Source organism: Colletotrichum navitas (assembly GCF_030913465.1).
Source record: "Colletotrichum navitas strain CBS 125086 chromosome Unknown LY79scaffold_1, whole genome shotgun sequence".
Taxonomy (NCBI): domain Eukaryota; kingdom Fungi; phylum Ascomycota; class Sordariomycetes; order Glomerellales; family Glomerellaceae; genus Colletotrichum; species Colletotrichum navitas.
In genome coordinates this window covers 68,264-88,508 of record NW_026850547.1, presented here as the reverse complement: position 1 = coordinate 88,508, position 20,245 = coordinate 68,264, and the positions used below count along the sequence as shown (strand labels likewise).

At 51.3% G+C, this 20,245-nt stretch overlaps 9 protein-coding genes across 9 annotated transcripts; 7 read left to right on the top strand and 2 right to left on the bottom strand.

Moving 5' to 3' along the window:
- Window positions 1–62: 62 nt before the first annotated feature.
- Window positions 63–1,479, bottom strand: LY79DRAFT_913 (26S proteasome non-ATPase regulatory subunit 9). The gene is made up of 5 exons (XM_060565210.1): window positions 1,451–1,479; window positions 1,122–1,359; window positions 973–1,045; window positions 583–917; window positions 63–514 (listed from the first exon to the last, which is right to left on the bottom strand). The coding sequence occupies exons 2-5, from the start codon at window positions 1,293–1,295 to the stop codon at window positions 386–388; spliced, it is 711 nt and encodes a 236-aa protein (XP_060420435.1). The 5' UTR covers window positions 1,296–1,359; window positions 1,451–1,479; the 3' UTR covers window positions 63–385.
- A 444-nt stretch (window positions 1,480–1,923) lies between these two features.
- On the top strand, window positions 1,924–2,523 carry LY79DRAFT_664353 (PWI domain-containing protein; the record flags this gene model as incomplete). Its single annotated transcript, XM_060562872.1, has 4 exons — window positions 1,924–2,027; window positions 2,086–2,176; window positions 2,224–2,388; window positions 2,449–2,523. 4 exons carry the CDS (start codon window positions 1,924–1,926, stop codon window positions 2,521–2,523), a joined length of 435 nt encoding a protein of 144 aa, XP_060420434.1.
- A 277-nt stretch (window positions 2,524–2,800) lies between these two features.
- On the top strand, window positions 2,801–3,663 carry LY79DRAFT_910 (uncharacterized protein). Its single transcript, XM_060565207.1, has 2 exons — window positions 2,801–3,589; window positions 3,656–3,663. The coding sequence occupies exon 1, from the start codon at window positions 2,934–2,936 to the stop codon at window positions 3,387–3,389; it is 456 nt and encodes a 151-aa protein (XP_060420433.1). The 5' UTR covers window positions 2,801–2,933; the 3' UTR covers window positions 3,390–3,589; window positions 3,656–3,663.
- A 484-nt stretch (window positions 3,664–4,147) lies between these two features.
- LY79DRAFT_574381 (uncharacterized protein) lies at window positions 4,148–6,587 on the top strand (the record flags this gene model as incomplete). Its single annotated transcript, XM_060559586.1, is given in 8 exon segments — window positions 4,148–4,155; window positions 4,377–4,578; window positions 4,605–4,661; window positions 5,043–5,362; window positions 5,406–5,526; window positions 5,583–5,948; window positions 5,968–6,082; window positions 6,373–6,587. The coding sequence occupies 8 exon segments, from the start codon at window positions 4,148–4,150 to the stop codon at window positions 6,585–6,587; spliced, it is 1,404 nt and encodes a 467-aa protein (XP_060420432.1).
- A 250-nt stretch (window positions 6,588–6,837) lies between these two features.
- On the top strand, window positions 6,838–8,333 carry LY79DRAFT_675861 (uncharacterized protein). The gene is made up of 3 exons (XM_060564460.1): window positions 6,838–7,015; window positions 7,121–7,166; window positions 7,529–8,333. The coding sequence occupies exons 1-3, from the start codon at window positions 6,885–6,887 to the stop codon at window positions 8,090–8,092; spliced, it is 741 nt and encodes a 246-aa protein (XP_060420431.1). The 5' UTR covers window positions 6,838–6,884; the 3' UTR covers window positions 8,093–8,333.
- An 870-nt stretch (window positions 8,334–9,203) lies between these two features.
- LY79DRAFT_532043 (Dynamin central region-domain-containing protein) lies at window positions 9,204–12,602 on the bottom strand. The gene is made up of 4 exons (XM_060556270.1): window positions 12,016–12,602; window positions 11,565–11,951; window positions 9,871–11,493; window positions 9,204–9,817 (listed from the first exon to the last, which is right to left on the bottom strand). The coding sequence occupies exons 1-4, from the start codon at window positions 12,112–12,114 to the stop codon at window positions 9,500–9,502; spliced, it is 2,427 nt and encodes an 808-aa protein (XP_060420430.1). The 5' UTR covers window positions 12,115–12,602; the 3' UTR covers window positions 9,204–9,499.
- Window positions 12,603–13,191: 589 nt separating this feature from the next.
- LY79DRAFT_651 (CHCH domain-containing protein) lies at window positions 13,192–14,022 on the top strand. Its single transcript, XM_060562554.1, has 5 exons — window positions 13,192–13,270; window positions 13,330–13,405; window positions 13,483–13,517; window positions 13,578–13,692; window positions 13,774–14,022. The coding sequence occupies exons 2-5, from the start codon at window positions 13,353–13,355 to the stop codon at window positions 13,913–13,915; spliced, it is 345 nt and encodes a 114-aa protein (XP_060420429.1). The 5' UTR covers window positions 13,192–13,270; window positions 13,330–13,352; the 3' UTR covers window positions 13,916–14,022.
- A 1,295-nt stretch (window positions 14,023–15,317) lies between these two features.
- On the top strand, window positions 15,318–19,194 carry LY79DRAFT_574378 (LIM domain-containing protein; the record flags this gene model as incomplete). The annotated part of the gene is made up of 4 exons (XM_060559585.1): window positions 15,318–15,396; window positions 15,461–17,739; window positions 18,150–18,575; window positions 19,117–19,194. 4 exons carry the CDS (start codon window positions 15,318–15,320, stop codon window positions 19,192–19,194), a joined length of 2,862 nt encoding a protein of 953 aa, XP_060420428.1.
- On the top strand, window positions 19,029–20,151 carry LY79DRAFT_532020 (uncharacterized protein). The gene is made up of 4 exons (XM_060556269.1): window positions 19,029–19,424; window positions 19,501–19,548; window positions 19,611–19,623; window positions 19,685–20,151. The coding sequence occupies exons 1-4, from the start codon at window positions 19,422–19,424 to the stop codon at window positions 19,861–19,863; spliced, it is 243 nt and encodes an 80-aa protein (XP_060420427.1). The 5' UTR covers window positions 19,029–19,421; the 3' UTR covers window positions 19,864–20,151.
- The last annotated feature ends 94 nt before the right edge of the window (window positions 20,152–20,245 follow it).

Here is a 20,245-nt window from a genome sequence, read left to right as displayed (position 1 = left end):
TCATTGGTTGCTCATCTGTAGGCAAAAGGGGTTCTCTTCGACCTGACAGCCTACCCAACTCTCTTCCTGACTGATATTGCGGCCGTGTCAGACTGTCCGACCAGGTTGGCCCGATATGGGATTCTGTCTATGTCAGGCACCTTTCTTAGTGGCAATCCGAGCTCATATCCATGGGTTCTAGGAAGGTCGGGTGAATGAGCGCGCGAATCCCAAGAGCCGGTGGTGAAGAGCCTTCTTTCTTGAAATTGATAGCGCCTGCTCGTGCCAGAGATTAAGTCAACGATTGTGTAGAATTGTATCTATAGCTGTACATATCGCACGCTCTGTTACCTCAAACTTCGATTTCATGAAGTAGCGACAACACCGCCGAATCAGCTTCCCAACATCATTGGAGAGGCAGGATATGACAACCTAACAGACCTCTGCCACCCCAGTTGCGCCTTGGCGTTAGTGTGAGCTGCAGTTCCTGACGCGCGCCGGAACTAGGCCGCGATACTCTGACCGATATCGGTTGCTTGCAACTTGTTAGCTTTCTATGCATACATTTTATTAACACGAAAGTGAGAGATTTGACAAACTCACATCTTCATTCCCTTGAACACACTCAGCCACCTTCTTTAGATTGTCATGGTTTGAGCGGTTAACATATCCAAAATTGCGGATTTCATCGGCTGGCTTCAGACCTGCTGCCTCAGCTGGGCTTCTTGATACAACGCTGTTGACCTTGGCGAAGGGCTCTTCAAGCGGTTGAGGTGTAGAGTGATTCGTCAGAAAACCAGCACTTCCCGCAGGCTGGACTTCAGGCCCATCGTCCTCTTGTAAGCTAGCAAAGTGCTCATGAAGATGCTTCTCAATCATGGTCATAAGATCTTTGTAATCGTTCCGCAGGTGAATGATACGAGCTCTCGTGGTACGTACTGTGCTAAATAATCAATTACTTTGCTTGATAGGTGCTAGACCGGGCTAGCTTACCTTGAGCAACATCGATGTCTGATCTCGGGAAGCCATCTCGAGTTGTGAGGGGGGTATTCATGTCGGCTCCATGCTGGGTTGCAAGTCAGCTGGCTATCCGCTTATGCTCATTCACTTAGACGGAAGGTGTGAAAGAACGTTCTACACACAGAGTCGAGGACTGCGCCGAGAGCTTTCAGTTCAGCCTCCACGCCATCCTTCTTTTTCTGGAGCTCTGAGAAGGTGAGACGGCCGGAACGACCGTTGGCCGTCGTCGAGTTAATAGTCGGGCCTGACGGCACTGTCGGAACGTGTATGTCGTTCATCCTGAGGGGCAATCCCATCGTCTACGAAGAGAGCCGACGGGAACAGTCGTAATATGCAGCGCGTACCAAAATCGTTGGTTCTCTTCACAGAAAAAACTTGCTTACGATGGTTATTTCCGTTGTCTTTTTGTCGTCTTATTGCCTCAGATCGAGAAACTGTCGGGCGCAATTACCTAGTCGGAATGTTGCTCGAGGATTGTGCTGCAGCAGAGGAGCGTGATCTTTAATTGCCCGGCGCTGTTAGGCAGATCGGCTGACGGCAGGCTCCAGTGAGCTGTCGGCAGCGCAACAAAGCAACCGGAAGGTGCGGGGGTCTACGGGAAGCTACGCAGCCGATTACACTACCTGGCGGCTACATAGGTAGGTACCTACCGACCCAGCCGGACCTGCTATCAGTGGAAGCGGCTATGTGTACCTGAGGCATCATACAGCCCTCCTACCTAGATAGGTACGGATATATGTATGCACAGGTACCAGTGCCGACGCGTGCTGACGCAGCTTCGGCTCCAGATCCACTAGCTCCAGCTTCCAGCTCCGACCCCAGCTTCTGCTATCCGACGATATCTAAACCAACGTGACAACCCCTTCACTACTCCCTTCTCTCGGAAAGGTTTTTGCTTCTTCGCCTAGAGGTAATTTGCCAACCATGGCGACAGGAGTCGATGCAAAACTTCTCAAGTCCACCAAATTCCCCCTGGAGTTCAATCAGAAGGTTGACATGCAGAAAGTCAACCTTCAGGTGATGAAAAAGTCAGAACCTTGCCCTTCTTTTCCATTGCAGTTCAATAACTAAACTTCTTTGCTCCAGGTGGATCGCTAGCAAGATCTCCGACATACTAGGCAGCGAAGATGATGTGGTTATTGAGCTTTGCTTCAACTTGATTGAAGGATCTCGATATGTCAGTCTCTCTCCCGTTCTCGTTGATGTTTGCTAACGACTCTGCAGCCCGATATAAAGTCGCTCCAGATACAGCTCACGGGATTTCTGGATAAAGACACGGCACCATTCTGCAAAGACCTATGGAATTTATGCTTAAGCGCTCAAACGAGCCCTCAAGGCGTGCCTAAGGAACTGCTCGAGGCCAAGAAGCTGGAATTGATACAGGAAAAGGTACATGCAGCTGTATCTTCGCCCAAGTGGAAGACCAAAGCTAACACTGTCAGATGGAAGCCGATCGTGCTGCAGACGAAGCCCGCCGACGCCGAGAAGATGCTGAAAGACGCGAGCAAGAAGCCCATAGATTGAGAGATCGGGATCATGTCGAACGCGGTCGTGGCCGTGGTGGAGATACATGGCGTGGTCGGCGAGGTGATAGAGATCACGATCAGCGAGGTCGATATGGGCCGCGTTTCGGCGACCATAGATCGCGCTCGCCGGGGCCGAGGCATCGCAACCAGAGGGATCGAGGCTCGTTCCGTGGGTCTGCACGAGACAGCTACGTCCCCAGAGACAGGCCAAGTAGCGGCCGAGGATCAGGGCGTCGCCGTCCCACCACACGCTCACCTTCCTCGATATCTGCTTCTTCACGATCTCCATCTCGAAGTCGGAGCGCGGAGCGCAAACGAGGGTTGAGTCGTGAGTCTCCCTCTCCGCCCGCTCGACGACCTCGGCGAGAGCGCAGTACAATCAGCCCCAGACCCGTGAGAAACCGATCAATGTCATCGAGAAGGGGTGGAATTGATCCTCGCGACTCGCGGCGGAAGCGGAGATCAACGAGAAGCCTATCAACGCGGTCGCCATCGCCTGACAGACGACCAACTACCAAGCGGCGCAGGTACTCCTCGTCTCGGAGTCGTTCCCCAGGTCACAAAAGACAACCCCGCAGCAGATCCTCAGGTTCAGAGTCATTGCGGAGCTCTAGGTCTAGGGATCGAAGTCCCGGGCACCGTCCGTATCGTGGCCGTGCAAACTCGAAGCCTCGCAGTGGCGCCGGAGGCCGCCGTGATAGTAGCATACCACGCTCTCCAGACAACGAGACCCGCAACAGAATGTCAGATGAAGAGGAGCAAGATAGCAGTAGAAAGGGTCGTCAAGTAGATGATTTGAGCGGGGGCAGGAGACGAGGCTCATCGCTCGCTTCGTCGAGATCAGCCGATCACTCTAAAAGATGAACCGTACAACCATGGCCAGCTTTTCCGCAGGCTGCACCTGTTTCAACAGAGGTGGGTGATTGTCTTCCCAGAAGCGGTTGATCCTCTGGAGGTCTCACTGACACTAGCCACTCAGAAGCGATCAGACGCATACGGCCATGATGGGCGGCATCGGCACAGATGGCTGGCTGTTTGGCGAACAATAACCCGATCAGAAGATGATAAGCTTGAAACTGTTTCTTTTAGCAGCAGCTGAGGCTAACCATCTAAGAAGCTTTGCCCAGTACACATAAACGCGAGATCTCTGTCTGCTCCAAGGGTGATAAGGGGTCAGGATGGCGCAATATGCCTGATTTGGTACGTTGATTGTATTTTCTCTAGCCCCATAGACATACCTATATTGCCCACCCAAACTCCGGAAGTTGTTGCCTGGTCACCCTCATGCTTTTCCCCTTGAATTTGCTTGCGAATCGCGCTAGTCCGTTGTCAATTCTCATTGCTATTGCTCTGACTCTTACAACTTCTACTCTGTATCATGAATAGATGGACTGCCGTCAATATCCAGGTGTCAATCTTACTCCGATATGAAGATATCTGTGACTATAGCATTTCAAGTGCATCATTTTATGGGGCCTCTACGATCAACCTCGTCCGTAGCTATTCACCCAGATAACTTGAACACAAATCTTCAATGCTGTATTGAACTATAGCAAGCTGTATATATATATATTACAACGCCGCTACAATTTACTCTATCGTTCGAAAAACGGCTTGCCAATATGGCCATGTACTGAGTATCGAAAACATTGGGACGTCGGTATGTTCAAGATTTTGCTTCTACTGCACCGTGCGGTTGGGCTTTAAGGCAACTAAACGTCTCCGCGCCTGGTTAGCTCGACGCTGAGCCCGTCTGAGAGCGCGCCACCATCCTTAAACACACCTTGTCTCGTTCATCGCTTATTCTTATGCCAAACAACATACCCTCGCTCTGTCGCGACTACGCATTAGATTTGAACTATACAGTTTCGCTGTCTTATATGCTCATGTCACTTATCAAGTTCTGCACACCAATATCCGGTCTCTGCGTGGACCAGCTGTAGGTGTCGGTCCTCTCTTCTTCTCTACCAAATTCCTCTTCAGGCTCCTTGGGAGCACCTTGGTTCCTGTGTATCAACCCGAGGCATCCATCCTACAGCTCTTACAGCCAGTTGTAAGTGAGGCTTACGTTGTGTACAGGCCTCTGGTGCCTGGCCTAGAACGCAAGCGAGCTCAGTTGAGGTCGTTCGTAGCCCGGTAACCAATCACACCAATCACATTCAACAACCCTGACAAGTGTTCGAGCCCCCCTTCCCATATCATACTTACTCTTCTCTGTTGCTATCGCGAGGGATTTAATCTCGATTCTGTTGTTTTCTTTTATTCGACTGGACATTCCCGTCCAGAGTAAACAGGAACAACGGTTTCCCCAGTGCCCTTCCTACGCAGTAATAGCCCTAGCCACGACGTAGAGGCCCCGTTACCGGGGATGCTTCATCTCTGGATGATATTTACATTTGTCCACAAGATGAAACCGTCTTGGGCTACAGGAAACGTTTCAGTTCAACGGAAAATGTACCGTTATGTATCGATGCATCAGGCCAAACTGTTTGGGGCTTGCAAGATCATTCCATGTAGGGTGGTAAACGCAAGATTGTTCACAGACCCTTTGGTGTTGAAGGCACCGAATACGGCAAATCTAAAAAGTTGAAGCCGGGAACAGAAGAAAGCAGATCGCCTCACCTGCCTCATGATAAATCACATCTCCCTTCGGAGATATGTCATCATGCCTTCACCTTCGTCTCCACCAGAGGCTTGGGTGTTTTGTTGCAAGTCAATAAGGTTTTCAACGAATACCTCGATCCCCGATCTCTTGTCAAAAGTTCCGCCTCTCCCTCGAAATACTCAAATTACGTCAAACCACTCGAGCCCGATGCAATCTGGCAGTTGTCGCGGAGGTTGGCCCAGGATGCCGTTGAGTGGCGGGGTTACAAAAACCAGTCAGCAACGTTATGGATACCTGGATTCCTGCCGCTTAGGACCCGGCTTTGATGGCCTGGCCACCATGTTCATCTTCGGCGTCACCTGCTGGGGCATCTGTTTGTTGAAAGACACCTTGAAGGTTCGTTCAGCTCAGACATGTTGTCGACGATGTTCTTCCGCTAACCACATCTACAGAAAATTGACTTACTGCTTGCATCTACGATACCTTCGCTCATACCTGCACTAGCACACGTTTATGCTACGATTGAACTACAAGTCTTGCCGTTTAGCGCTCTAGAAAACGTTGCAGTTCACGATAGACCGGAAACCACCAAATTATACTCAATTTTGAGCATTGAGTCTGCAAACAAGAAACTAAGTGCAGCTCAGGATATCGGAGCAGCGGCAGTTGAGGAATGGTTGAAAGTTCTCGATACACGAGGCAAGGAGCTTAGGAGCGATGCCTCTCGATGGGAGAGGTGGACTATTGCTGATGGGCTGGCCCCCATAAACCAGCCATTACATCCCCGGTCAATATTCGAACCAAAGGACTCGGCGCAAGTAATAGACCCAAATATAGCAGCTCCAATACGAAGTTCCCTCATGCTCCCAGCTACCGTCGCCAATTAGAAGTGCCGCAAAGATCAGTCACAATCAATACTATGCTTTCCCCGGTACACCAGTTGGACTCGCCAGTAAGTGTGGGCTGGCGCTACGAGCATCAAGGTCACCCAGAGAGAGATGCACGGAGACTGACATTAAAGGCATTGCGGCGTTTTAAAAATCGAGCGGCGAGCCATGCAGATCGAACCCCCCTTACCACCTAACCGTCTTGTTTACATGTCTTCCTTCCAAATCGCTATTCAGGTCATCGCGGCTTTGGATGGCAATGCGTGGAGCATACTGCTGCCGAAACTGCTCGCAGAGCGGACAGATGCCGAGAGAACAGAAAACGTGACTCTATCGAAATTATCGAATCATGCAGACGAGTTCATTCGCAACAGCTGGGGAAAGGGTCGCAAGGTCAACAAGAGAAACAGCACTCAACTCGCGGCAAATGTTCTTCTCTCAGTACCGTCGCGGTTTCACGCCGACGTGGCGCAAGACGACGAAGCTATAATCACAGCTGGTCAGCCGCCAGTCATTGATCCGCCAGAGGGATCTTTGACTCAGAAACTCACATCTGAAAACATCAAATGAGTTTCTTGACATGAATATTAAATACTACACTGAGTCGTATCGCAAAGAATTGTTTCTATGCAATGGGTGTGACAGTAGTAGGTTTTACGGTTTCCAAGGGGGGTGATCCAGCACTATGCTCCGAAACACAAAAGCACTGAGCAATCACCATTCAAGTTCCAAGCTCGACCAACAAAACACCCTCAGCCTGCTGACCCGTATCTCTTGCCGCCACCTTACCATATGAACAGTGTTTTATCTCCTGCTCCTTATTCAGTGTCAAGCTACAGGACCAACGATATCTCCCAGGCGTACGTAATGGCGCCTACAGGCTCCGGACCATATCATGTCGCCCCCGGACCTCCAGTTTCCTCTTCCATTAATACTGGACCACCTTATCCTGACCACTCGCACCGCGCTGCTTCGATGCAAGGCGATCATCAGCCGCCGTGTGTTGCGGCCGAGGGCATACCGTTGCCGACTTCCTATCACTTGCAGATGGAAGATCTTGCCCGAAGCACGCGAGATTTTTGTAATACACTTTCTTGCATCAGGAATTTGCCAGGACCCCTGAGAGTTTATGTCACCATTCATTACATAGTAAGACGTTTTCGCTCAAAGTTCCCCCTGATTCCGTCTTTACGGGTGTTCAACGACGGACTGTCTAACAACAAAGAGATGCGTTCTGTGTGCTTTATCACTGGATTGCTGTGTAAGTCCTGTACGTTGGGTCTGGGCCTACCCGTGAATATAGATCGCAAGACCTTTTCACTACCGCAGCTTGCTCATCACTTCGACCACCGCCACATTGGAATCTCCGAAGTGAATTGTAGGAATCAACTAGGTGCGGACTGGACACAGGACACAGTTTTACTCCCAGAGGTATCCGAGATACCAGAGTCGAAGGCGATTCTTGTCATCAAGAGGCAAAATTCGGTCTCATAAACGAAGCAGTGCCCTAGGCTTTCAACACTAGTATACCTTATTCTCGGCCGCCCGGGATATGGCCTCCGAGTTGTGGTCAAAAGCAGGGTCCTGCAAAGCAATATGCCGAGAATGATGGGTACTCTCAAACTCTTGAGTCTACCAGTCATGACAATGAACTCTCACGTTGGATAGGCCTTGCGCCTACTCAAAACTCATCCAATGTAACTAGAGGACGGTATATTCAGAGACAACCACCGCATGTTGGGTGTGAGGACCGGGCAGCAATAGCTCCTGATGAGCCATTCATCAAGTCCCGTCAAGCACACGATACGGGGTTAAATCGCGACCTGCTATCCACTGGGTTGTATCACTCTGGTGCCTCGAACGGACACCCGCCAACTTACGACCAACCGTATGATGTCTACTATGATAAGAGTTATCACAAGGCTATTGCTAGTCAGCGCACAACGCTCCATGGCTTAGATCCACCGCATCTCGCCAAAGAGGGTCCTCGTCCTACGCACCAACAATCTCGACCTCTTGTTCCTCCTTTAGTCGAATCGATGTCTGAACATAACATTAGACCGTACAGGGGATGAGCAAGTGTCCTACGCACCTAGAAGGACAGAATCAACGAGACTACGCCCGGAACTCTGAAATACCCGACTGATGCAACAAGACACATGGCCTAGTAGAAAGGAAAGCGAGTTCCTCGTTCTGCAAGTATTTTGGAGCCAACTTTTACAGGGAGACTATATGGGGAGGCCGACAGCTTCAATCTGACTGCTGCGCTAGTCACATTTGCCGGACCATGACATCCATACACAAAGACATGCAGGTCTGGTTTTTGATTCTAGCGTTGTAATACGAACAAACATTGCGCACAAGTTTCACCAGCCTGCCTGTCACACTTCTCAGCGAGGGCATATGGAATTTATGAAAGGTTTTTTAGCAAGAGCGACCTCGTCAACAACCTTGAGACCCTCCTCCAGAACCCACCGCCCTAGAAGCGACTCTCACGAAGTGGCATATGTACAAAGACCCGCAGGATGTCGATTTCCAGGAGACTGACGAGGAGTAGCACATCATACGCCGACGATATGCGTACCTCACCAGTACAGTATGGAGAGACATACGAGATCTTGATTGAGGGATGCTGAGGGTTAGAATGTCATCCGGAACCTAATATTGCGTGAACATGAGCCACTGCGCACACGGTATGAAGACGGTCATCGCAGATATCTAGGCCAGGGGACACACTCGCCCGTTTACGGTGCTATATATGCATCAGAAGCAGCGCGACAGGGTCGCCCGGGTCCACAAACGGCTTCCTTGCGGATGCGCGAGGCCTCAACCACGCCGCCCCGAATCATGAACGACTCGTCTTGCTACGAAGAGTACGACCTAAGAAACCTAGCTCCCGTGCCGACCCCTAGTACTGCAAGGGACTCCTGTTACGGATGTAGTGCTTGAAAGTAGGAAAAAAAAAAGCATGATTGCCAAGGAGTTATCAAACCTTCAATGGGATGGCTTTGGTGAGAGGTGCAGGCCTTATTGCTACGCAAACAATGTAGCCATAACATGCATACTAGTTTATGTTCGAGTGACGGGTAGTACAATTTCTTTCATCAAGTACAGTGCTGTACAGGCGATGCAATATAAAAGAGACAATGACACGCGTAAGCTGAAAGACAAATTCGTAAATGAAAAGTTTCGATGTTGAGGTTCTTGTATTACACATATTCGACTATGACATACAGCAGGGAAGCCATTCAACAACATCCCTGGATAGAGAACGAAACACTGGCCCTGATGCCCTCGATCCTCGAGACATTTCTGAGCCTTGTTGTTGCGATGCCTACCCAATCTAGACATCGTCTCGACCGCCTAGCGAGTACTTGAAACTAACAAGAGTGTATTGTATGTGCGTGACAGGATGATAGAGAGGGCCATTGCAATCAAGACGTGCTGGTTCCGCCAGAGTCTGTCTCTTTTCCAAAACATATCTATAACACTTCACCAATGATCTTAGCCGCCTCCCTGTATGTTTGAAGCAGCTTTTCGCACTTCTCACGCTCCTTTTTGACGCCGTCATCTTCGTACAACAGCTCTTCAAAGAGTGCCTCCTTGTATAGCTCACTGACAAGTCGGTTCTGGACAACGTCCTTGCAGTGGTTCACAAGTAGATGCATGACGGCCTTTGGGACTTGGTCCGCAATAGACTCACGCACAATATTGAAGTAGGAAGAGATGAGTGCCCGGATGAGCTCCGTTTCCATGGCTTCCCGCTCTGTCATGGCTGGCTCCCCGCTGGCTGTACCCTGCTAACGAAATCAGCTTTCAGTTATCAACTTACCAGCTAAGGAAAGGAACTTACGAATAGAGACCCGTAATCGACGGATTGCGAGGCCTTGCCAAACTCTGGCTCTTCACGGGCCGAGGAATGTGCTGGTGCGCGCAACGCCACCTTGTCTTCAGTCCGGCGAATGCTCTGTGAAAACGTTGGCTCAGAGCTTTGGCTCACGTGTCGAGCAATGGACGAGTTTGGTGAAGGAGAAGTACCGATAGGAGGTGCACCGTCTTTACCAAAGAAGTAAGTCAGGAAGGAGTCGCGCGCACCGCCCAAGCCCTTGTCGTTGAATCTTGACGGAGAAGCTGATCGTGCGCCGTTGAGCGCCGCGTTTAGGCCGGTGGTCCCGTTTTCACGCACACCAGGCGATAGACTACGCGCTCCCTTACTTGCCTGCTTTCTTAAAGCATTAGAGTCGGCCTTTTCGGTGACTGTCGATTCCGTTTCATCATCCTCAGGTCCCTCAGTACCATTGGTACCAAGCTCTTTGAGGCGTCTTCTCTCCCGCTTTTCTCGCTCTTCTTGGATAAGGCGCTTTCGCTCTCTCTCTTGCTTGTTGCTGACAACATGGCTCATGGCAGCTGCGGCCCCCAAAAAGTTGGGATGATTGGTGTTGATGTACGCTCGTTGGATCGAAATCAAGGATTCGACGTAACCAGACGTCGGTCCCAGCCGCTCACGCAGTAGATCAGAAACAACCTCGATCAGCTTGGCTTGCAACCTTGGGAAGCGAGAGAGCTCAGTCGAGCCGCAAGTGTGGCATATCTTGATGAGTTCTTCGTAAACAAGCTCGACACACCGCTGACTAGGAACTTCGAGGAGTTTGATTTGTGGCTTGACGAGAAGGTCAAATGCCATTTCTGGCACAAACAAACTGGGGCGGGGACCGGTTGAGTTACGGATAGCAGTCCGAATATCAAGCGCTGAAAGGTTGGAAGTTGGGTCAATGGACTCAAGAGAACTGCCAAAGACCGAGTTGAATATATAGTAGATGCGGGCGCCGCCGCACAGTTCTTTGGTGGAGATATCGGTCGAGGTACCATCAATCGAAGAGATAAAGGAGGTGGCAAAGCGTGTCATCTGTTGCAGAATGAGGGATCCACGGTGCTCTTTTCCGCTGAAATGCATATCACCATAGCTTGCCAGCTCTTGTTGAGTCTGTCCCATGAGAGTGTTGAGGCGCGCCTTGATATCGGGCATGCGCTCACGGATGTGAGCCATGAGGGTCGTGTTCAGAGTCTTGGCCAAGAAGCGGGTGCCGCATCTGCTAGAGATATTGCGATATGCCGGGTGGTGCTTGAAGAACTCCGCTTCGGCCTTGAGGGCTTCCTCCATGGGCTTGCTACCCTGTATGTCTTGCTGGGAGCGATTGACAACGCCAATGAAGCCCAGCTTTAACGGGTAGACACGGCCAGACAAGATATCCAGTGCGTTTGTACCGTGATCCATAAGGTCCACCTTGGTGAGCACACCAATCGTCCTCCTTCCCAACGGATCAACATGCCGGGCAAGCTTCAGAGCCTCCGAGTTCACGATATCGACGTTGGCAGGTGAGACAGCAAGAACAATGCTGTTAGGCTTGGCAATATACTCTGAGATAAGGTTACGGGTTTGCTTCTCGATATCGGTTGGCTGATCGCCAATGGGAACCTTTGAGCAAGTGTCAGAGTCGAGATACGGTTTGCGCATTTGGACTGAATGCCAGAAAATTTGTAACGTACCTTTGTGAGTCCAGGAAGATCGACGAGAGTTAAGTTGAGCACATGCGGCGAGTAGATCTTAAGGTTGATAGGTTGTCTGTTGATACCCTTATTATTGCCCGCCACGCGCGAGGTCTCGTTCTCGATCTCGCGCTTCACGTCGGAGAAGTCATTGAAGCGACGGTTCGGAATGTGGTGGAACTCGGCCCATTCGGAACGTCTGGCAATGTCGGGAGACCGGTAAGGGTCCGACAAAGGGTCGGCGGCATCCTCATCTTCGGGTACGTTGATCAGTTGCAGGATCAGGGGCCGTCTGGTCACGATACCACTTCCGCGGGGTAAAAAATCACGGCCGACAATGTTTTCGAGAACGGAGGATTTTCCGGCCGACTGCGAACCGACAACAACCTGTCAAAATGTCAGTGGATAGGCTTTTTTAGACAGCCCGTGCTTCCATGATGAGACGACATACAATCTGAGGAAGATCAAGAGAGTCACTGCCGATGGTGTTGAAGACCAAGTCTTGCAGCTTGTTGACAGTGCCGAGAAGATCGTCTCCCAGGGACGCCATGGTGATGGGTCAAACTCAACAAAGTATACGCCAGATGGTCAAGACGTGATCGGGTTTGTTCGTGGAAGCTGAGACAGCACACCCGTAGGCCTATTTTCTGGCGAGTACTTGCCGAGGCTTTTGAGAGGCGAGCAGTAGAAGCTCTCGAGTGGAAGGGTAAAGTCGAACAGCCAGTCTGCAGCGCAAGGCAACGCAACCCAAGGCAGAGCACACAAAGGGAGCCGGCGCTGGCTTGTGGTCCAGTGGGTGTGGCTCGGATGCCTTCGAGGTCAAGAAGTGCAATCGATGAAGGAAGCACGAAGCACGAAGATGTGGTGAAGGCCCTTGGACGGGATGGATTGAGAGTGGATGCTCGAATCGATATGTTAAAGTCGATGCTATCGCGCGTGCCGTCCAATTTCAAGAATTCATGCGCGATCCACCAAGCCGAGAAAGTTCGGGTAAGGGACGTAATGCTCGTTGGATGCTTGGTGGCGCCGACCAATGTGGGTTGGATACCTCAGGGGAAACAAAGGCTAATAGGTACGTACCTTGCACAAAATTGTAGTGCTTCAGTGCATACATTTGCTCCGGTGTCATGTATGCCGGAAATAGCCGTCCCTCGCGTTTGGCTTCTGGATACCAACTTCACTCAGATCAATCAATTAACTCCATCCAACCGGAGCACGAACATGGGGGTAACTTGGGCCACATCAACCACCTCACTTAATGTAAACCACCTTGATGAGGCAGAAGGAAAGAGTCTGCCATTTTAGTTTGTTTGAATCCCTAGGTAGAGAGTATAATGCCTTTTTTTTTTTTAATTTTATTTTTATTTTTTTTATTACGAAATTTGAAAGATTACCCGGCTGTCGTCCTGTTCCACTCCTTGCCACCGCCGCCCGCGTTCAGGCATCCATCGTCTGTGCCACCAATTTTGGCCATGCAATCCGACTCCTCGCCAACCTGTGTTTTTCCACCGTATCAACAGCTTAATCACAAAACCACCAGCTCTCCCATACGAATGCACCAAGACCGCCGAGTGCAAACTGACCAAGTGTGGGCTTTACAAAAAGACTAGCTTTTCGTCGGGGCTCCATCGAAACTTGAATTGTCGGCTCATTCACATATAGGGTGCGTTTTAATCAGGCGAGCTCCAGCTTTGCCCATCAATTCGGTACAGCACCACCATCCTAGCCGTGTTTTCTGGGCAGTCACCCTTAAGAGATCTGCTAGCATCTCATCAACAGACAGACATCATGAGTCAACTGGGCGGACCTGGTGCTCGACAGGCCAACGCCAAGCCGATTCCGTACGCAGTGAGCCCCATCCTTACTGGCCATACCTTTGCCAACTGACGCCCCAAGCTAACTGATGCCTCTTATCCAGCCCTCAACGTGGCAGCTTCCCACTTGATCATGACGGTCTGTTGGATACATTGCTGTTACCAAGTCGGCTTTTCGCCTGCTAACTTTGTGGATCAGGCGAGTGCAAACATGTCATAGTGACCTACCTTGAGTGCATCAAGAAAGTAAGGGGTGTGAACGATGCAGAATGTCGCGACTTGGCTAAGTCGTACTTGGCATGCCGCATGGATCGGTAAGCTACATCACCTATAAAGAAACAGCCGTCTTGAAGAACCCTGGACGGAATTCCCATTGATGATGCGTCAAATCGCAGGAACCTCATGGCCAAGGATGAGTTCAAAAACTTGGGCTTTGATAATGGGCCGGCAGCGGAGACAAGTACCAACACTACCAAACAGGGCCAAGGAGCTTCAAGCAAGGAACAGGATGCACGACCCGGCGAGCTAAGATGGTAGTCTGCTAAGCCCTATAGTGGTGTTGTCTCGTCAGCATCGCAAGGGGTATCAGAGGGCCGAGGAAACGGGTATGCTAGTACATCACAAACGGGCGTACAGCAGTCACATCCCGAATTGAACAAGGTAAGAGTAGGGTTGGAAAAGATAAATATGCCTGGAGGCATTGGCACAGGACTCTTCGCGCGCCTGTCGACAGTGGACTTGCTTAGGGTGTATGGAGATTGTCAATAAACAGGATATCATGCGCGGGCATGGAGCTTCATGCACCCAAACAACGGACCCCAAGGCATCACGACTTCAATACAGCCACGGATCAGCACAGCGCCGCCCCGTCCGGGATTTGCAGGCACGTAGATGTCGTGGCAGGAAGCATACTTAGTTGATTTTCCAATAGGTGACTCACTTGGATCCCGTGCCCCTGTTGCCAGGTGTTACGTTTTTTCGTCAGGGATGGGGTAAAGTTGCCGGCCTGTTATAGTGCTCACACACAAGAAACACGCGGTTATGTGACAGCGTTTGCTAGCCCAGTCAACGGCAAGCAAACCAGTCTGTGGCTTGCTCGTACTTACCTGGCCTCAAACATCGGCTCAGCAGGAGCTTAGAGGACAATCAATAGCTAAGAAAATAATCGAACAATTGATTGGACAAGCGCATCGTAGGAACCAGCCCTTCGACGGCAGTATTCTATCGTTATTCTAGCCTCTGGGAAAATTCGGTGACTCACCTAGACGAGGCCAACCTCACCCAGCGGCATGAATGAGGAGCTTTGACATCCTGGCGGGAGGAGCTGGACAAAAATGCAGTTTCCAAAGTGAGAGACGCGATGCTGACTGCTGGAGGTGCTGGCCATTGTGGAGTTGCCAGGGGGGGGCTTGTCTCTCTTTCTAAGGGCGGCAGCTAGCTACAGAACTTCCGGGGCGTCGAGACCCAATGGCTGTGAGCCTCCGAGGGGCCGTGGTACTAATAAGTACCGGATGTGTCCCCGGACGATAGGTAGCTAGGTAGAGTAGGAAGTCGCCTAGAGTTGCAACCTAACGACCTAATCGTACAACGCTGAGGCTTTGGGATGTTTCGTGACATCCACAAGGATCGGAACGTCGGACAGTCATCGTTGCCCCGACAACCAACTACCGCCGAACACATCGCCCAGGTATAATAACTTCAACGACATCAATCGCCTCCCCTCGTCCGCTAGCAAGTCCAAGCATTTCCCTTTGAAGACAATAGTCATAGCCCTGCATTCATACTCTTGATAGTAAAAACATATCTGAACACTTACTTCACCGCATGCTTTTTCTTCGCCTCTCCATCGCCCTGTTTCCATCGCCCACCGCCACTATTCACCGCATTCGCAATACCCACTGCTCGGCACCCCTTGTGCTCGCCGCACACCGCCCCCATCATGCATCGCAGGAAGAGCACCGAGAAGACAAGAAAAGTCACTCCACCGTCGCCGTGCTATATGAATAACGAGCAGTTCGGTGAGCTACGGTTTTGCGACGCGTCCTAACTCTCTCCATACCTCCTAACACACTGCTTTTCTAGCTGCCTACCTTGCCAATCTCAGAACAAATCGAGTTACTCGTCCAGGCGGAGCCAGACCCCTGCCCCCTTCGTCCTCGAGTACAAGATCTAAACGCACCTCTTACGAGCACAGCGTTCCTGAACCTCTTTCTCAACCCGAAAGCCCTGCCCTGTCCAGCCCAAGCACTATCGATGCGCCATCACGACCTACACTTTTTTCTGCAAATACCAGCTTCTCCTCCCGTCACTCCATGTCTAGTACTCAGGGTCGTGATTACTACCCTTATCGCCCAACGTCACCTTTGAAGCCCTCCGAGGTTGTGCCCACGACAACGTACATGGAGAGAGGTCAACGATGGATGGAAAAAGAAGAGGCTGTATCGCTCCGACAAGCCATGGACGATATGCAGATCAAGACGGATGAGCCCGGCTCCCAAAAAGATGCCGCTTGTACTAAGAACAGCACTGGCGGCACGCCAGACGACGACGAGAGTCGCATCTATAATGCCGCACTCGATGAAGCCTCGGAGCTTGTTTGGCAACATCAAAATGGAGTCCGGCCTCCAGACCCTCACGCCCCTTATCGGTACAGGCCTCATCTCAGGAAGAATAGCTACGCCCACGCTCGTACGGCCAGCGTGGGAAAATATGGCGACAGAGTAACTCCATCCGGTCTAGCAAGAGATGCCTCAAGGTCCGCTTCTGGCAGCTCAACTGATAGTGATGGGCACTCTCGACGAAGCCGGCCCTCCCTCGCTTTATCGCGTGACAGCTTCAGAGGAGACAACTGCAGCCCCGAGGAACCGTCGGAACCCTCTGACGCTAGCCGACCTCTCCCTAAACCTATGTCCTCTGGCCGTCGCCGTAGTAGCATGAAGCGTAACATTAGTGGCGAAGTCGAGAAACCATTTTCAGGCGATCAAATTTGGGAAGAACCGGAAGGCACCTTTCGCGAAGATAAGTTCAAAACGCAATCGGAATCGGCATGGAACTCGCCCCTTGTGGACAAGCCAAAGAATCCTCAAGGCCAGGTCCGCTTTGCTGCCGCTCTCCCGACAGATCGTGTGGCCCCTTGGAAACCGAGATGCAATGTTGAAATCCATCGAAACCCGCCGTCACAATCGCGAAACCCCCTGTACACGACCAACAGCCCTGCCCCTAAGCCCGCAGTGGATGATGTGGTGCCTAAGAAGAATGGGATGGAAATCCGCAGTGACGATATTCGGGGGGCCACGAGCATGAAGCTCAAGGACCGCAGTGCAAAGCTGCCTACACCCACGGCAGTTAGCGATCGCCCTGGACGGCCGATTGTAAGCTTCGATTCGAAGTGGAAGGCTCCTGACGAGAGAACTGATGTTAGGCCAGGGTCAGGTTCCGGCAACAACACATCGGGAGCCTCGAGCCAAAAGAGCCAGCCGATGGAGATTCCTTCTATCGTGGTGGCGCCGGAGGAGCCTCCTTCGGATAGACCACACGGGGTCCCAGCCGTACCGTCCATAAGTATCGGCGGGGTAGACGAGGGAATAGGATCTAGCCCGGGCATACCTGTTGTTGTCACTCCTGACGACAACTCTTCAGCCTCTACACCACGGCCGCTGCCCGACCCCAAGACGGCGTCCAGAGCACGACCCTTCCAGCGTCCTCAGCGGCACTGGTCGCCTGCTGCTGGGTCGGGCAATCGTTCGACAACCCTGTGTCATGAGTGCAGTTTTCCCATTGAGGGCAGATTTGTCTCTCTGGCTGGGTTGTCTGAGCGCTTCCATCCTCAGTGCTTCAGCTGCTATGCTTGTGGCACAGGGCTTGAGGCTTTAGAGATCAGCCCGGAGCCTGATGCCCATCGCAAAGAGCGTCTGGAGAGAATCAGACGCAGAGCCAATGGCGAGGTGCTGGAAGAGAAACCGGGAAAGACGATGGCCGAAGATGGTGATGAGCGACTGCGTTTCTTCTGTCATCTCGACTGGCACGAGCTCTACGCTCCTAGATGCAAGCATTGCAAGACACCCATCCTCGGTGAGCATGTTGTCGCACTAGGTGAACACTGGCACTACGGACATTTCTTCTGCGCCGAATGCGGCGACCCGTTCGAGAAGGGCATGACACATATTGAAAAGGACGGATACGCGTGGTGCATCAATTGTCAAACAAAGCGGACGGAAAGAAGGGCACCTAAATGCAAAAAATGCAAGACGGCTGTCATTGGTCAGTACATTAGAGCACTGGGAGGCGAGTGGCATGATGAGTGCTTTCGCTGCGCTTCCTGTCAGGGTGGCTTCGATGACGGTCAGGTCTTTCCTAGGGAGGTTGGAGATAAGACGATGGTGCTGTGCACAGGATGCCGCATGATGGAACTCAAGGCATAACGAGAAACGAAAAGATTGGCAAACTGTACATTTTGAACAGCAGGAGTTAAGGATCAATGGGTATGAGAAGCGTCTGCCCGTTTGCCATTGGTTTGCTTGTATCTTAGCCTTGTAAGAGGGTATGGCGTCTCTGTAGGCGCGATATCCTGGCCAGCCAAGGGGGCGAGGAAATGAAAGTATGTGGTGAACGTCATAATCATCATTGGTTGTCTACGCATGACCTTTCTGTGTAAAGCCATCCATCCCTGTACGCCATTGGCGATGGCCAAAGCCTTCTCAAGAAAAGAAGAATTCCATCGCCCAAGTTCTCTCGCCGTGCAATATGTTTCCTCTCACCATCCGTCAACTAGAAAGAACCGCCGACCTGTTCCTGGTGCACCTCCAGAGTATCTCCATCCGCCATCTCGAGCTGGGAGGGCAACCACATTAGCATCTTGCGCCAATATACCAGCAGGGGCGGCTCCACTGCTTACCGTGTCTGGGGTATCTGTGGGCTGCACACGTTGGCCCTCGAACAGGAATCGTACGGAATTCATAGCCTTTCCTTGTCTCTCGCAAAAAGCTGTCATGAGTTTATCAAGCTTGGTAGAGCGCTTGATCTTGAAGAAGACTTCGTTGTTGTTGTCGGTGACCTTGATGTTCAAGTGTTCGACTGCAGGCGCAGCGTCTTGGCCACCAGCAGAAGGGCTGCCGTTCTCGTGTTCGCCAGACATTGTGCAACTATCACTGCGCAAAGTGGACAAGTTAGCCAAGGCCGGTCACGCGGCTTTTTGGAGGTACGGGAGAAGGCTGAGAGACGGAGCTGGAGGGAGACAAGACGGCGCGTGGTGTATGACATACATTACGCGGTAGACGCTGAAGTCCGGTTGACCTGACGGCTTATTTGGATTTGGCTGTAAAGGCGCAGGAGCTTGAGTTTGGTGCAGAGAGAAACACAAGCGGGATCGCAAGAAAGGAATTGTTAATTTGACGGAGCGGCTGGGCAGTTGGCAAGAGACGGGCTGGAGAAAGGCGGGAGAAAGATTGTGTGGGGAGCCTGGAAAGAGCAACTGGGTTCAGAGACTGGTGCACAAAAGGCCATCGGTGGTGGGACGAAAGGGATCTAATTGGATGTGATGCTGTAGTGAGACAAGGTTTGCCTCCTGGTAAGCTTAGGTAAGACAAGGCAACTGTAACTTTGGGTGCCTGCCTAGGTAGGTAACTATAGGTAGGTACGCGCTGCTACAGAACAGCTTCCCAAGTAGCCATTGACTGTCATGAGAGGCAAAGAGCTACATCAGTGGCGGCAGACAATACCGTAACTTTCATCTTGATTAGCACCTTGCCTCCTACGTCGTTAAGGCCAGATCAAGACGAACCTTCTCGACCAGTGCCATCCGACCGAGTTTAGCCTAATCGGACCGCCTACCTGCCTAGCAGTTTCCTCCACTGCCCACCGAAGATCCTGTCTCTTATCCACCTATCCATTTTACTTTCCCGGTTCAGAGGTACGGTCGTCGAATACAGCAACGATTTAGAGTGTAGCGTTCAGCCCGGGCCGCTGGAACGTACTGCTACCATCATCGTAGACTTTCTGTCACACGCATCTTCGAAGCCTAACGCGAGGCAAAACTAGATATACAATGGTTTGCAAGCCCTTTCAGGAAGCGGACGACGACGTCGCAGACCATGAACGTTTAATTTGCTAACGTAGACTTGCAGGGGTTAAATGAGGACTTGAAGGCCAACCCTCCATGCCATCCTCTCGCCGTAAGTATTTTTGCATCTCTGTGATGTGTTTATTGCATCAACTAACGAATGCCTCCGCTTAGTGCGCCATCCAAGGTCAGTCAGCATCGGTTTAGGCCTCATCGCAGTCGCTCCACGGGAAGCTAATCCGCAACAGATTGTTTCACCAGAAATGGCTACAGAGAGGAGAGGTGTCAGTCTGTAGTTATTGCCTTGTACGAGTGCTGTGAGGCTTTCTACCGGTCTAAGGGCGACAACGCGACGACGGTCAGCTGTCCCAAGCCTGACCTGCTACGGTTGAAGCTCAGAAGGCTCCGCGAGGGTTCGCAACAATAGTGAAGGAAAAATCATCGAATGCGGGCAAACATGTACCACTCTTCCATATAAATACGTCAACCCGAGTAGAGAAGAAATCTGGCAACATTCTAGAAAGAGGGCAAGTTATTCTAGGCATTCGTTGAGCGCGCTAAGAGATCCCGTAGAATCTGAACAACCATTGAGTGGCCTGTTCCGAGACTCTAATACAAAAGCCTTGACATTGAAGAGAGAAGAAGAAGAAAGAGCAAAGAAAATTTCCACCGATGCAGCTTGATAAAGGAAGCCATGAGCGGGGCTATACTGTGCGCAAACAAGTTTGAGACAGTGTTGAAAACGTGCAGCACAGATAGACAGTGCAGTTAGGTAGGCTTATTAAATCTACTACATAACAAGGTCGCTT

Bases quoted from the DNA above. Each gene is read 5' to 3' on its own strand.
- LY79DRAFT_913 (XM_060565210.1), bottom strand. From the start codon at position 1,295: ATGGGATTGCCCCTCAGGATGAACGACATACACGTTCCGACAGTGCCG. The intron at 918-972 runs GTAAGCTAGCCC...TATTTAGCACAG, and splicing joins AGACATCGATGTTGCTCAAG to TACGTACCACGAGAGCTCGT. The intron at 515-582 runs GTGAGTTTGTCA...ACAAGTTGCAAG, and splicing joins GTGTTCAAGGGAATGAAGAT to CAACCGATATCGGTCAGAGT.
- LY79DRAFT_910 (XM_060565207.1), top strand. From the start codon at position 2,934: ATGTCATCGAGAAGGGGTGGAATTGATCCTCGCGACTCGCGGCGGAAG.
- LY79DRAFT_675861 (XM_060564460.1), top strand. From the start codon at position 6,885: ATGGCGCCTACAGGCTCCGGACCATATCATGTCGCCCCCGGACCTCCA. The intron at 7,016-7,120 runs GTGTGTTGCGGC...TTCTTGCATCAG, and splicing joins CAAGGCGATCATCAGCCGCC to GAATTTGCCAGGACCCCTGA. The intron at 7,167-7,528 runs GTAAGACGTTTT...GCAGTGCCCTAG, and splicing joins ATGTCACCATTCATTACATA to GCTTTCAACACTAGTATACC.
- LY79DRAFT_532043 (XM_060556270.1), bottom strand. From the start codon at position 12,114: ATGGCGTCCCTGGGAGACGATCTTCTCGGCACTGTCAACAAGCTGCAA. The intron at 11,494-11,564 runs GTACGTTACAAA...ACTTGCTCAAAG, and splicing joins ATCTTCCTGGACTCACAAAG to GTTCCCATTGGCGATCAGCC. The intron at 9,818-9,870 runs GTAAGTTCCTTT...TGATTTCGTTAG, and splicing joins TCGATTACGGGTCTCTATTC to CAGGGTACAGCCAGCGGGGA.
- LY79DRAFT_651 (XM_060562554.1), top strand. From the start codon at position 13,353: ATGAGTCAACTGGGCGGACCTGGTGCTCGACAGGCCAACGCCAAGCCG. The intron at 13,406-13,482 runs GTACGCAGTGAG...CCTCTTATCCAG, and splicing joins GCCAACGCCAAGCCGATTCC to CCCTCAACGTGGCAGCTTCC. The intron at 13,518-13,577 runs GTCTGTTGGATA...TTTGTGGATCAG, and splicing joins CTTCCCACTTGATCATGACG to GCGAGTGCAAACATGTCATA.